Raw genomic sequence first — 15,356 nt, forward strand, 5'->3', positions numbered from 1 at the left:
TGTGCACAAAGAGCTCTGTGAGGGCAGAGTACCAAGCTCTGCTTAGCAAGCTGGGGGTTGAGAGGAGAGAGCCAGGGACAGCTTCACAGGGGAGGTGACCTATGAGCTGCACCTATTGAGGAACTTGCCTGTGCCCAGGCTGAGGCACTGGGATGACTGTGCGGGGGTTGAGAGTGCAGTCGGTGTGGTAGAGATGAGGCTGGGACTGGTTGGGGGCAGCTTGGGGAGGGCACGGTGTGCTGTGTTTATGGGTTACACTCTGTCCTGTAGGCAACGGCTGTGAGCAGAGGCTGAAGTGGGGCTGTCTTGCATGTTTGTTGAGGAGGGAGGCAGTGAGCTACTGCAGTTTGCAGGAGAGCTGATGAGCACGGGCAAGACCTTGTTGAGGCAGGGCAGGGATGCAGAGGTAGTGGAGGAGAGGGGCTGGGTCTGGAGGGATGAGACAGCGGAGCATGGGAGGTTAGCATCTGGGCTCTGAGACTGCCTAGGTTAAAATCCTGTTGTGCAGCTTACTTGCTCTGTGACCCTGAGTGTGTGACTTTATCTTTCTGGTCTCCTCATCTGTGAAAGGGGGTTAGTAGCAAACTGCATTCGTCTCATAAGGGTTTTGATGAGAATTTGCATAAAATGCTTAGCATCGAGTGGGCAGTGTGTAAGTGCTTAACATTTGGGAGCTCTGACAAGTAGGAAGATGAGGATTAAGTTCCCCAGGAAGACCTGATAGCGGAACAGAGCAAACACATCTGTTGTATTGATGGGGCTGGTGCCTGGCCACCAAGCCATGTAATTCAGAGACAAGGAGGCCCACCTATCCTCTCTCTCAAAGCTCTCAGTAGCCCTTCTCTTGTCATGGCTGTTTCCCACTGCTGACATTTGCGAGGTGACAGGGCAGTTGGCTGGAAGCAGCTGCTTTGGTATCATATGAAGGTGTCAGTTGGCCTATTTCTGAGTGTCTAGCCCGGAGAAATGCTATCTGAGCACATTGGTGGGGCCTGCCTCTGTCTCTCCTGTCACCACCCGTGTCAGTCTCCATTAACTCATGGCATCTCTTCCCACTCCGTGCCCTTTCCTCTGTGCTTTCAAGAAGGCTAGAGATGGATAAGTTGGAGGAAGTGAGGCCTAATGTCTCAAAGGCCTGATATTAGAGGATAGGAGACTTTCTCCCCCTCTCCACTCCCTCTCTTAGAATTGGAGAAGTCAGTGGGGACTTTGAGGAGACTCCTAGGAGAAATGGACATGGGATAGGAGGAGGGGAATGTTCTGGTGCTCCTCGTGGAGCCCTTTGTTCAGAGAAGCATGGTGCCCGTGCTTCCCTGGGGGAAATCTTTGAGAGCAGCATGGTAACAGGTGACAAGACTGTAGGCAGAGCCAAGGGTGAGGAGTGGCCGCCAGCAGCCGTTAGTAATTGGGCTGCAGTGACCAGAGATATGTGGCTAAAATCATTCAGATTTGGGTTCAAGCTTCAGCTCTTCTGTGACCTTGGGCTTACTTTAACCTATCTGAAACTGATCTTCAGCTGTAAAAATATTTTTTTCCTCACAGAGCTGTATATTAACGGTAGTCAAATGAGGTCATATAAAAGAGTAAGAGATTTTCTGTGAAAGTGCCCAGCACAGCATTTGGGCTCTTAATAAGTATTTGTTTCCTGTGCTTCCCCTTAACTAACTATAGAACTCCACTTCTGTCTGCCACCAGGCTTGGCCACCAGTGGCTGTTCTGACAACCTGCTAGAAGTTTGTTTCCTACTCATTTTCTTTGTTCACTCCCTGAGTCTGTACACAGAGGACCAGGGGCATGGGAAAAATCGGGTATTTGAATAGTGCATTAGAGTTCACGGAGCATTTTCTCATCTCTTGTGTTGTTTGAGCTCCACCACAGCTGCACGAATTGAGGGAGGACAGGAATGATTAAACCTCTCTTACAGATGAGCAAGCCCAGGCCCCAAGGGTAAGGTCACACAGCAGGTTCATGGCAGTGCTGGGACCAGAGCCTAGGATTGCTGATGCCCATGGCAGTACTCAGTTTATTCCTCCACTCTGGAGAAAATGACAATAAGATGGACTTCCCGAGGACCAGAGGTGTTTTTTTATGTGGATAGAGCTATCTGATCTCTACTCTGCCCTCTGGTCAGATGTGTTGTTTGACCAGCCCACACTTCTGTCTGTGGACAAACTGGATTTGAGGCCTCCATCTAGATCCTCTGCTGCCCTCATCTTGCCATGGCACCCCCTCGAGATGCTTTCCCTCACTCCTGCAGGGGGTGAAGGCAGCAGCTGATTTGAGGTGAGAGGACAGAAGAGCCTTGCCCTGACTTGCACTCCTGGCTCATGATGACAACTGCACCTGAGCCTCTGCCAGGGAAATGGGAACCTGGGCTCCGCGCTCTAGGTGCTCTGAGAAGGGCCTTTCCAGACCTGGTAGTAGCTCTAGCGCATGCATTTGTCCGTCTGTTCCTTGTTTGTCCCAATTTATTGTGGGCCCAGCCACTGTGTTAGGCATGCTGAGCTGGACGTGATTACACCAACGTCTGCCTTGCTCACGGAGGCAGTAGGTCTCTAGCCTCGTGTGCTTTCCCTATCACCATAGCTACTTTTTCCTTAAAAAACAGACCCCCAAAAACCCAGCTTTCTTGGGTCTCTGTGGCACACTAACAAGTGAGACACAACTTGTGCTTCCCTGGCTTTGGACTCTGGCATCTGCTGATGTGCCAAGTACCGTGGGGTCCCGGAGTGAACATCAAGGTTAACGTAGATACAGCCAGACAGAAACATAATTCCGGGACCTGGGCACAGCTGTGAAGGAAACAAGCCAGAGGCTGCTGGCAGTCGGGAGAGAGGATGGTTGTCTCTGATATGCACGACCCCTGTCTCAGTGGCTGACAGCAACCCAGGCTCATTTCTCGCTTACGCTACATGTGTCTATCTGTGACAAGCCACTCCACTGTTCCCAGAGAGTGGCCTCGGTGGCTCTGGGTCAGCCTGCTGCTGTAGAGCCTGAACACTCTGGGCAAACTAGACTGGAGAGGGATTCGGAGAATGGAGGCTAGTGAGGAATTAAATCCTGTGACTTGGGCATGGGGTGCAGTGAGGGTGGCTCTGCTGCTGTGGCAGAGTGGACTGCTGCCCGTGTGGGTCAGGAGGCTGCCTCAGTTGCAGTCTTTGAGATAGGTATCCTCGTATTCAGACTTTGAGGTAGTATCACTGTGCCCTTGCCTAATCATCTCCCTACCTTTTCCCAACATGCGTGCCCCTACTTAAGCTTCCCCTGAGCCTAGTCTGTTGTGGCCACAGCTTCCTGCTGTTACCTCAGAGTTAGAGCTACTCATGCTTCTCATCACAGCTCCTCCCCAGAGCTCCTTTGCTGGGTATGCTGGGCCTCGAGAGGGAGTGGGGAATATGGATGCCTGGAAGGCCTCTAGGAAGTGCCCTTGGCCCCCAGAGGATAGAGAAAGAAGTGTGAGAAGGGCGTGGTCCCTGAATACTCTGGAGTTAGGGGAAGAGGCAGTGGGGACGGTGGAGTCCGTTGCTTTTGGGGGAGGCTGTGGTCCCAGGAGATGGGGCTCAGAGAATCTCCACTTGCATCCCTGGCTCAGCTCTTAATGTTCTCTCTTGCTTCCTTGTCAGACTCCTTCCTTTTGAGGTGGTGCTTGGCTGGCCTTTGAGAGGCTGCAGTGGCTGTGTGCCCAGGCACAAGTACTAGCTCTCTCCCCCACTCGTCACCTCCTAGGAACCAGGCCCATCCTGGGGGAAGCAGAGAGGCCTCCTTTTTATAGCCCACATGTAGGCTTTGTGTATAGGCTCTGCTGCTTCCTTCCGGGCCCTTCCCGGTGTTGGCGGGTGGCCCTGGCTTCAGCAAGACTCAGGATGCAGAATAAATGGGGCGGGGCTTTCTCCTGCAGAGACTGGCATCTCCTCTGCTGAGCCCAGCCCTGGCACAGAGGAGACTGGGGTTAGGAAACAAGAAAAAGAGGTGACCTGGTCCTTGATCCTGGGAAGCTTGCAATCTGGAATATGCGGAAAACCGTGAAAGCCCAGCAGAAGACAGTTGTGCCTAAAATGCTGTAGGCTGAACCTGAGGGTCTGGACAGAATCAGCTTCCTCTCTGTAGCAGCCTGTGGGGTCCCTCCCCCTGCTGGCTGGCCTGCCAGCCTTGATTAGAGGATCTGTACAAAGGCTGTGAGGTGCCTGGAAGCAGGGCATGGGCACAGTGACGAGTGGGCAGTCTGAGCTCCAGGCCCTGGCAGCAAACCACTGACCAGACTGGTGAGGAGTTGGGCCACAGCGAATTCGACCACTTGTTTGCGTGAGATCTAATTCTAACTAGGGGTGGGCCGTTCACTTTGGGGTTAGCTTCCTGTTTTCTTGGACACCTGGGGATATGGCTGAGCTAAAATCTTCTGAGGGCAGTGGTTGTTTAAGGGATGCCCCCAGGTCACAGTGTCCTGGGCTTGGCCCTGCCTGTGGGGGGGAGTAGGGCATTGACCACAATGGGACTCTGGCTGTGTAGCTGTGGGTGTGTGGTGGGGGAATTCTAACCCCATGGGATTGAGTGAGTTCAGCCTCAGGCCCAGAGAATGTGGGCCCGAGTTCATGGAGTGACTAACCTAGGAAGGAGGGGAGGAGTTGGCCACAGTTCCCAAAGGCTTCTCAGCCGACTTGGGGACAGAAGGTCAGCTGGGATGTTGGGCAGCAACAGGGGTAGGGGGTGACGGGTTCTTCTCTGAGGCTCTGCAGACCACTTGCGCCTGTTCTCCTTGTGGTCCTCCAGCTGTTTGGAGGCAGCCCTCCTCTTCCTACCCTAGTCCCTTCCTCCGCCCACAGCAGTAATGGAGTATAGTGTGCCTGTGTTCACTTGTCAGTTCCTAACTGGGACTGTGGCCTTTCTTGGGACCTCTTAGCATGTCCGCCAACGAAGTTAGAAAAGGTAGCGTTTGTCACTTTGTCAGGGATTGTATTCAGGGCCTCATGAGGCCAGCAGTGAAATAGAGAGCAGCCCTCCAGGCAGAACAGATTGCCTAGTGCCCGGACTGTTCCTGCGCGGATATCTTCGTCCCTGGCCTGAGAACCGGCCCACGCTGGAAGGGTGAGGCTCTGCAGGCTGGGATGGGAGGTCGGGAGGCAGCTCTCTTAGGACGTGTGCTAGGGGAGGTGAGGCCAGAAGCCATCTTAAGAGGGTAAAACTAGGGAATTAAAATCAGGAAGGGGAAGTCTCAAGGTAGCCATCCCTCTCAATGGGGGAAGTGATTTTGAAGAGTTGAGCTGGGCTTCCTAGAGAGGCAGCGAGCGGATGAGTTCTCTCCTACCTCAGAGTGAGGTCAGAGACTTGATCATGCACTGGGACCTTGCCTCCCCAGGAAGCACAAGAAGGACAAGGAGAGTGGCTTGGCTTGGGCTGGCATCACCCAAAGGAGTGTGGCCAGATGCTGAGGAGGGGCTGGGCCAAGTAGCTCTAAGATGGGAGAGCCTAGTGGGGCGTGCAGAAGAGGGTGGCTGAGCGAGCAGGCCTTCAGCTTCCGTTCATTGCTGAGCATGGCTCCAACCCCCTAGCAAGGAAGGCCAGTGAGGCCCACTTTCCCTCCCCTCTCGTCCAGGAAACCCTGAACGCCCTGTTCCCTGAACAACCAAGCTGCTGCATCGATTGGTGCCTTGGCTTCTGTGATCCCCTCTGCCCGACACGGGCAGCACAGCCTTCCCGACCTGCTTTCTGTGGAGCAGTGGGAGACTTCCCAAGGAGAACTCACTTTCTCTGTGTTCTCAGCACCACAGACATCTCCCTGTTGTTCCACTCTTTGCACGACCTCATGGTTATCTGCTTCCCCATCTGTTTCCTCCACCAGGCAGGGGCTTTCTCAAGGGCAGGAACTCAAATGCCTTATTGATCTCTGTTTATCCAGGACCTGACCCAAGGCCTGACATGGAGTAGATAGATGCCTAATACATGTTTAATCGGATGATAGAATGAAGGGATAAGCCTAATAGACAACTGCTCAGCTCTCTCCCAGCTTTGAGTTCTCTGGGTGGGGCCTCCTTTCCCTTCCTTCCTCTGGGACCTAGGCATGCTGTTCCCACCTCTGAAATGGGTAGGATTAGCTAGCATCCTAGGGAAGAGGGCTGCCTGCCTGGTTGGTGTGAAGGCTCTCTCTGGCTGCCCTGCTTTTTCTCTGCATACCCCATATCAGGGATGGTGACTGCTGTGGGGCCACTGCAGAGGGTCTCTGTTCTGCCATGAACCACTATGTGACCATGACAAGACCCTTTGGGGCCTCCCTTTCCTCATTGTTCGCAAGAGGAGATTCGTCTAGATGATTCATGTACTGACAAGGATCCTTTACATCTGTGACCTGAAGCAGTTAGTACATAAGGGTGCAGGGTCCCATGTAGAAGGATCCCACAGACCTCCATCCAGCTGTCTGAATGGCCTTTTCCTGTTTATCAAGGTGGGAGAGGGGCCGGATGCCGAGTCAGGCCTGGCTGCTCTTCTCGGTCAGGTGTTGGGGGAACAGTGACTGATGAAAAACCCCAGCTGAGAGCAGATGCTGAGCTCTGCCCTTGGTGTGCCCTGGACTCCAGGTTTCGGCTAGGGTTTCCCTGTTTGTGTCCTGGGAGGGAGCTCTGGTCTTCTGTCCCCTGCTGGTCTGGTTTGAAGTTATCTGCTGCACAGGAATGGGAGGGAGATAAGTCCTGGCCTCACCTTCCCTTTGCTCTGTGATCCCGTGGCCCTGTGTCTCCAAGCCTGGATCCTCATCTGTAAAATGGAGGTAGAGAGCTACCCACTGCTCAGCTTTTGCCTTCCTCTAGGTGGGAGCTGGGAGCTGCTCCTGTTTATGTTGGAAGGGGAGGAGGAAGGTTAGCGTCAGAAAAGAGAGGGGAATCGGGGGGAGGGCATCTCACACTCCTTCCAGAGGCCTTGGGCAGTAGGTGGCCAGCTTAGGAGCTGCTGGCCATGCATGCCCCTGGCTCCTGCTGGATCAGGCTCCTTTCCCTCCGTGTCCAGGTTCCTTGTCTCTTCTTCAGCCACCTCCATCCTTTTCCTTCAGAGCTGTGAAGACTCTGTCAAAGCTGCATGTCCCATCCTGGGACAGGTACCCTGGGGTGTAGAGTCCCTTTACCTCTGGCTCCCTGTGAAGGGAGCTCTGGGGTGCAGTGCCCTACTTTTGGGGAGCTGTGCAGGAACCTCTGTGTGTAGGGTGGCAAAAGTATGGGGCCAGGAATTGGCTGGATGGCAGTCGCTTCCCCTTGAGGCTTCCGTTCTCCATCTCAGCATCCTCTGGAGGAGAAGACTCAGCTCCATTTGTGCTCCTTAAGGCCCTGGGTGTGTAGTTTCTTTGGAGGGTGATGAAGGAGATGGCTCACTTGAGGGATAGGAGGACTGGGAATGGCTCGTCTGTTTGCCCAGGCTGTGCGTGGAGAGGGTGCTTGATGAGAGCTCATTTCCGGGAAGATCTGCACGCCTCTCCTGACCCCTGGGACCCACTCTGGTGTCTTTGGCTTAGAGCCAAGCAGGGCATGGTGCTCAGGGAGCCCTGCTTCTTCTGTTCTGTTTTCTCCGGAGCTTCATTAGCTTCCCGTGTTTCCCACTGGCTGCAGGAACCTTTGTGCAGGGACTTCCCAGTGTTTCCAGATTGTGCTGGCCCCCAAGAGCCATGTCCCCCAAAACTGCCTGGTTCTTCTTTTTTCTGTCCCCATAGTCACCTCACTGACCGAAACATTTGCATATTTGTTGTAGTTCCTCAGCCTTTGTTGTTCCACTGCACCACCTCCTCCAGGGAGCCATCCCTGATACCATCTTTGAGCATCTGTGGCCTTTGCTGCCTCTTTTAGATAATTAGTTCTGGAGTCTAACTCTCACGTGTTCATTCCTTCTCCTAAGCACTCTGTAAACGTTCTGAGGCCTCCCCAGGACCTTGGTTTGGGGAATGGAGAGAAGAGTCAGATGTGATTTCTTCCTTGGGGAGATCACACGCCAGTGGCCTAGACACCAGAAAGCACTAGACGGTGACGAGAGTGGTGGAGCACTGAATATGCCACTGGGCTGGGCCTGACGGAGACTTACGTAGGAAGGTAGGCCTGGCATGTGCAAAGGCTCAGAGGTAAGAGGGAGTGCTGGGAGCCGATGTGGGGCTGGGGTCTGTGGATCTCGTTGCCTTGATTGAACTTGGACTCTTTTGAAGGGGCTGGGCTTTCCCCCTACTTCCTCCAGGGCCCTCTGCAGGGCTGGGCACACAGGCCTGGAGGGAAGCAAGAGCTCCACAGCCCCACTGGTGCAGGGAGTGAAAATCCCCAGAGGGGAACGGACCTGTCCAGGTAATATTCACTTACCTCTTTCAGGTTCTTTAGACTTTAAGAAGACTTTTCATATTTATCATGAGTTGCAGTTTTTTTTAATTTGCACAGTATATTTACATGCATTTTTATGTGGGTAGTTTCTATTGCAGTTGACATCAATTAACTGAGATATCTTATAAAGTGAAAACTCTCTAAGAGAAATATTTCAGTGAAAGCATGTTTCATGTCCAGAAATTTGTGATATGTGCCATTTCCTTCTGTTTTTGTTGTGGTGGTGGTGGTAGTGGTGGTTTTCTTGGCCATGTCTTCATCATTTTGGAAGTTTAATTTTTCGTGTATCCTCCTGTCTCTTTCTGGTAAGATCACTCTCGTGTCTCCTGTCTCATTGACATCTCACAGTAGCCTGTGAAGGAGGTGCCAGGCAGCAGAGGTGACCCCAGTTTGCAAATGAGGAAAATGAGGCTCAGAAGTGGGCTCTGCCTCCAGCCCACCTTGCTCATGTTTTGGTCATGATTCTTCTCTGTACATCTCTTTGCCTGATGGGTAGTTAATGAGCCAGTAGGTTTGGGGGACCTCTGTCTGTGTAGGGATGTTTGGAAAGTGGCTTTGTTGAGGGCAGGGGACACTAGGACACGAGTTCCTGACCAAGAAACTTGGGTCTAATTTAGAGTCTTGGATTTGATGCTTGGGCTCCCTGTCCCCTTCCAGGGCCTGCTGTAGTCAAGGTGAAGCCATGTTTTAATCCCCCAGAGCAGGACTGGCTGATTCTCATGGACCATGCTCCTTAAGGAACCCTGAAAAAGGCTTGTCACCCCCTTTCTCTTCCCTGGGGTTCCTGTTATCCTGGGACTCTGCCTGGTCAACAGGAGTGCTGCCCCTCTGCACATCCCTACAGTGGTCATCCTGATGCACTGGAACTTTATGCACTGGTGGGGAACTTGTGGCTTGGCCTGATGTTTGTGGGGGATGGGTCAGGAGCAGGATTCTGAGACACGAAGCAGCCCTGTCTTTAGAGGAGCCGAGCACAGACAGGTTCACTGTGGTCATTTTCCTCTACCCCTTCCCAGGCTCCAGAATGACTTTCTGCCATTTAGCTTGTCCCTGTCATGGCACTCTCTCCTCTCCCCACCCAGCGGAGTGGGTGCTATTCCATGGCCCTTCTCTCCTGCAGAAGCAAGTTCTCAGCTGACCCTGAGAGCAGCAGCAGTAATATCCTTTGTTGCTGTCTAGCTGCACAGCTCCCAGAGTGCTTGAGATCAGTTCTATGACTCAGACGAGGAAACTGAGTCTCTTAAAGGGAGAGTGACTGCCATTACTGGGATGTCCAGAAGGCAGTTACTCTCCAGGCGTGCTTGACCCAGACCTCTGCTTTGAGTAACTGCTGGTCTCTAGTTTCTATGGTCTCAGGCAAGTAGTCTCCCCCTGGGCCAAGAGAGGAGGGAAGAGAGGGTCTCCCCTCTGGTCTTGCCAACTTTGGGTTTTGCAAATTCAGTCTCGTGGTATTCTGCCTCAATGCTTAGTGCTCGCCCCTGCCTCCAGGCAGCGAGCATGTTTCGTTCTGCATAAAAACCAATCTGAGGTTGGGGGCGGTGGTCAGAGCAGTCCTAGGCTGACTCTCCCTTGTGGGTATCTTTGTGTAGTAGTCTGTCTGCATATGAAGGGTTTATGGCTGGCTCACCCTCACTAAAGCCTTGGCTTTATCTGTGACCTACCAGAGAAGAGAGCAGACTTGCCCAAGGCCCAAGCTGTACACTTGGAAACAGGATCCAAAACTTGGTCTTTGTGATTTCGGATCTGTTAGTCTCTCATTCTAGTACCCCACCATATGTGAGGTGGTGGGGTGCACATGCCTCAGCTGTTGGTGTGTGTGTAGGTGGGGTGTTGTGGCTGCAACAGGCTGGGTGCTGCAGGCTCAGGAAGCGGCCTCTGGCTTAGAGCACGTCTGCATTGCTGGTCTGAACTCAGGCCCTGGAGTCTCACCCCTCCTCCATGGTGCCCCATGCCTGCCAGACCCCTTTTTGAGCTTGGAAAATGGCTACTTGGATTTCTTTTCCATGGGCCAAGGCAGCTATTTCCCAGCTTTAGGTTTGAGTATGCCCCCAGCAAAGCCTGGCAGATGGCACAGTTGTCTTCCCTGCTGCCAGCTTACATAGACCCTCCGTCGATGGCACTAGGCACACAGGCAGGGGGCAGGCTCCTTCAGACTCGACTAGGACTAATGGTTCCTGGCAGGGCCCTTACTGCAACTCTGTGATGTAGGGGGAATTCCCAGTTTACTGATGGATAGTCTGAGGCCAGAGGAGTGAGGGACTGCCCAGGGCTGCACAGCTAGAATTGAAGACCTATGTGGTCCTCCTCTGCTAGGCCTGGGCGGCCTTCAGGAGGGGAGTGGTCAGGGCAAGCTTCCTGAAGGGGTGGGAGGAGGCACATCACCACCAGGGCCCCCAGACTTCTGCCCAGAGCACTAGACAGCCTGGCCTGTGAGACGGTCCTCAGCTCTCCTGTGGGCAGTCGCTCTTTACCCCAAAGTCTCTCGAACAGGGCTAGTCTCTATTTCTTCATGAAAGTTTATGGGTGATTAAATGCCAGGGACTGAATCCCCTTCACCACCCAGGCAGCTTATCCTGTTACTGCCCGCAAGGGCCGTGCTTGGAATGGTGACGCCCACACCAATCCTGAAGCCTGGGCAGCTTTGGCATGGGCCTCAGAGATCTGGTCCTTGGACACTGGAGTTCCTGATGGGCTAAGCTGGTTGGGTTCCACCGAGGGAATCCCAGGCCCTCAGGTTGGGGTGAACTTGGGGATGAGCCTTTGACATCAGCAAAAGCTCTACATTCCCTTATGCTACACATCAGACTGGCCTGGCCCACTGGTTGTAGGCTCCTGCCCTTGTACTCAGAAGGTTCCCCATCTCACTTTCTTGTCTCCAGCCTAGCAAGGACCTTTCAGTACCTCTGGCTTTTCTTTTCTCTGCTGTTCCCCTGAATGTTGTTCTCCCATGGTTCTGAGTGGGGAGGAGCACTGGGCCATGGGTCTCTGGGAATAGGATGCTACTCTCCTCTCTTCTGAGCAGTTCTGCTTCTCTCCCCAGGCTCCCAGGTCCTGGGAGGATCTCTCTTCCTGCCCTTCCTGTTCCACTGCAGGTCTGAGTCAGACCATGCTGGGTGGCTCTGCCTGCCCCCTCCCCCCAACTAGGGCAGAAGCCATGCCTGTCCCAGGGAGTCTTCTCCCCATGCTGGCAGTCCTGGGGGACCAGCCCTGGCTCTCTCAGGAAAGGGGACACTGCTGTATTTGTTCTGGGAGGCAGGAGGATGGGGGGTAGGTTGGGAGGTCACACAGGATATGGCTGTTAAGAACCTACTAGAGTGTCGCACTCTGGTGTCACATCCTTTCAGCCTGCTCTTGGCTTGATGGACTTGGAGGGCACCAGGGCCAGCCTGGCTCCTCCTTATGGGGGACGTACAAGGGGCCAAGTGTGGCCAGCAGAGCTTGGGCGACTTGGACGCCTGGCCTGGAGCTGCTCTCTGTTGACCTGGTTCCTTTCTTGGGCAGGAGCCTGTTCTGCCTCTACCTGGTCTCAGTGGAAATGTGCCGGCCCAGGAGCACAGGGCAGCCCAAGAAGTTCACATAGGGCTTAGTGGCAGAGAGTGTGTGTGTCTGTGTCTGTGTTTGGTGTGTCTGTGTGTGTGTCTGTGTGTGTCTGTCTCTGGCTGCATGTGGCCTGAGTGTGTGTGTGTGTATGTGTGTGTGTGTGTGTGTGTCTGTCTGTCTCTGGCTGCATGTGGCCTGACTGCAGACTTCGGACCGACCATCTGTTTGCCAGGTGGTAGCCACATCTTGGACTACCTCAATGACTGGTGGGCAGCTAAGAGGAAGGGCCTAGGCTGTGGACCACGCAGGCCCTGGCCTGTTGCATGTATTTGTGCGTGTGAGGTTGTGTGCCGGTGTGAGAGGTGTGGGAGGAAGATAACAGCAGCTCTGCACCGGAAAAGCATGCTGGTTTCTGTTTCAAAGGGCAGAGTTTGTGGTTATTCTGCAGTTTCTGATCTGGGCATTTCCCCTCTTCAGCTCCTCCTTCCATCCTTGGAAACTCTGTCTTTTCAGGCTGGGTCTTTGTGACTCAATTTCCCCCCTCCCTGTTTACTACCTAAATATAACTGCTCATTTTTAAAATTCCACTCTCATTTTGTTGCCTCTGCCCCCACCTGCTTTTTTCATTTGTTCATTCATTCAGCAAGCACTGGATGGGCCCTGCCTAGCCTAGGGGGAGATGAGGAGCGCACACACATGTAGTGCCAACAGGTGTCAAGGGTATGATTTCTGCAGAAGGATTCTTCCAAGTTGGGTCTTTGGTGGGTGAGAATAGAGCCTGGGAGGTAGACAGTCCCCAGCTGGGGATCAGGATGAAATGGGGGACAGGAAGCACTGGCTGTTCTTGCCCTTGGTCCAGCTTAGTCCCAGAGAAGATGGAGGGCAGAAGCTGGGGAGGTAAATCACTGAGCTCCATCATGAAGGATTTTGGAGGCCGGAGGAGGAGCATGTTCTCCCTTAGTGAGCGGCCTTGGAAGGGATCAGAACACATTTTAATGAAGATTCAGAAGACTCAGGAAAGATGGCCCATTGAAGGTGGGGTGGAGGCAGTGTCAACTGGCAGGAAGGTTGGAGCTTTCAGCTGGAAGACCAGGCCCAAGGGATTTGCCAAGGGCATGGGAGCAGGGCCCAGACAGAATGAGTAGTGTCGTGGCAGGGGAGGTCAGGTTGGGACCAGAAGCAATGCCATATTCGAGGTGGGATAGATGGGGCATAGCTGTGGCTAGAGAGACAGGAAGAGAGCCTGGTGGCCACATTCCAGCCAGGTGGTGTACACTTTGGGCTGAGAGGGCTCCTGGGGTAGATGCTGGCCAGGCAGCGTGCTGTCCCCGCTACTGGCTCCAAATTGTCTAGGCCAGTCTGGGTTGAGAGCATGTGAAGAGGCTCTAGAGCTAAGGGAGAGTTGTGTCTGGTGCTAAGGCAGACTTCTGTTTGACCTGATCCTCCTGAATCTGTCTCTTTGCCTGGCCTGGAAAGTCTGCTCTCTGTCCAGGGTCCCTGCCAGCACCAGGGGATAGTGTGGGTGTGTGCCTGGGGGCAACCCTTCCCTATGCTGCAGAGTGCCAGGGCCCTCTCCAGGCCTGGGACCAGCAGCTGTGGTCTGAGCGGACTCAGGGGAGGGAGCTGGCTGGCATTGAATGAGCTCCCACCATGTGCCACCTATAGGGCTGGGCGCTTTGGGCTATCATAACTACTGATCTTATGAACATCCTCACAATACTGTGGTTTGTTACGTGTGTTCACAGATGAAGCAGTGGGATCAGAGTGGGTGTCACTCTGCTGAGGTCCACGGCTAACATGAGGTGGAGCTGGGATTCTAGCCCAGGCAGTCTCACTCCAGAGCCTGTGCATGTTTTTCTGCCACCCTGCCCTCTAGAGAAATTCACTCAAGCTCTTTGCTTTGTAGATGGTAAAACTGAGACTATGACAAGTTAAATGAGTCACTCGGCGGCGTCTGCCCTTCAGGCGTGTGCTGTGTGAGGGCGGAGGAGTGTGCGCAGGCCCTTTGATAGCCAGGATGGGGGAAATGTCCCCTTGGACAGCTGCTGCCTCGGGGGACTAGACCTTTTCCTGACACTTGCTTGGAGGTGTCTTCAGGAGGCAGGCCATTTCAGTGTGCACTGGTTCTCTGGGCCTGATCCCTGTTTGCTCTCATGGATCCTGAGACCCATTCGGGCCTGCCCAGCCCCCGCCCTACCCTTGGGACTTTACGATTTGGTTTGTGTACTTTGTGTCAGGAAATGGTTCTCACAGAACTGCCTTGGGTCCCCATTTCTCTTTCTAGAGTCCAGCTTTTTTCCAGGTCAGAGTGACTCGCCTGTGTTCTCAGCAAGGGCAGGTACGCAGGATGCAGCTCCCTGCTTCTCCAGACAGCTCGCTGAGACCTCTCAGTTTTTAGCAGAAGTCTGTCCGTAGACTTAGCCCAGGTCTCTTTTATCACCCACTGGGACTGTGAGTGGTCTTGACTCTGCCGCTCAAGGAGGTGTCTCTCTTTGTGGTCTCTCCCTGAGGGAGAGTGTGGGAATGAGTGAAGATACCAGGCTGCCCTTGTTTCGGTGCTGACTCTCTGAGACCCCAGCCTAAGCTTGGCCTCTTCTCTGCCTTCCTAGTTGACATTCGTGAAATCAAGGAGATACGCCCAGGGAAGACCTCTCGGGACTTTGATCGCTACCAAGAGGACCCTGCTTTCCGACCAGATCAGTCGCACTGCTTTGTCATCCTGTATGGGATGGAATTCCGCCTGAAGACCCTGAGCCTGCAAGGTAGGAGTCACGGGGCTGGAGGAGGCGGTCAGGGGAGAAGGGGAGTGTCCGCTGGCTCCCAGCCCTCTCCTCAGCTCACTGTTCACCCCTTGCTTACAGCTACATCCGAGGAGGAAGTGAACATGTGGATCAAGGGCTTAACTTGGTTGATGGAGGATACTTTGCAGGCGGCCACACCCCTGCAGATTGAGAGGTAAGAACCACCTCTGATATGGTTGGGATTAGGGGCAGGAGCATTAGGTTCTAGGGAGCAGGGGCAGGGACGCAGGCCTCCCTGTGCCCAGCACTGCCTGCTGATGTCCTCCCCTAGCCTGGCCCTGGTCAGAGAAGTGGCCCTCACCTCAGGCTTCTCTCCCTCCAGGTGGCTGCGGAAGCAGTTCTACTCAGTGGATCGAAACCGTGAGGACCGGTAGGTACTGAGCTGTGACTCTAGCCCAGCAGGGTGGGTTGGGGCAGCCAGAACAGTAGTCACACCTCTTAGCAGCTGCCTGGAGAACCAGAGGACCAGAGGACCTGCCTCAAGCAGGGCTGAGGGGCGGGCAGTGGTGCCGGCACAAGCACCTTCCTGCAGAAAGCCCTCTGATGGCCTTGGTGCAAGCTGGCGAGAGAGGACAAGGACAGTAAGCTGTGTGTCCTGCCACTGTGAGCAGAGACAGGAAGTGCAGAACTGCCTCTGCATGTCCTAGAAAGAGGGTCAGGGTGGCCTGTAGTGTGTGAG

General features: G+C 54.0%; 1 protein-coding gene across 3 annotated transcripts in view; it reads left to right on the forward strand.

The window, feature by feature from the left end:
- The window catches only part of PLCG1 (phospholipase C gamma 1), a 35,456-nt gene that overhangs the window by 5,158 nt on the left and 14,942 nt on the right, over positions 1 to 15,356 (forward strand). For 2 of the 3 annotated variants that reach the window (XM_070589220.1, XM_070589221.1), the window contains exons 3-5: positions 14,486 to 14,638; positions 14,738 to 14,831; positions 15,000 to 15,047. In XM_070589220.1, the coding sequence (XP_070445321.1) occupies positions 14,486 to 14,638; positions 14,738 to 14,831; positions 15,000 to 15,047 (295 nt within the window). Of the gene's footprint in view, positions 1 to 3,924; positions 4,263 to 14,485; positions 14,639 to 14,737; positions 14,832 to 14,999; positions 15,048 to 15,356 lie in introns of those variants that run through there. The other variant, XM_070589222.1, reaches the window with a different exon arrangement.

The sequence above is a fragment of the Equus przewalskii genome, chromosome 21, assembly GCF_037783145.1.
Source record: "Equus przewalskii isolate Varuska chromosome 21, EquPr2, whole genome shotgun sequence".
In the NCBI taxonomy this organism is placed as follows: domain Eukaryota; kingdom Metazoa; phylum Chordata; class Mammalia; order Perissodactyla; family Equidae; genus Equus; species Equus przewalskii.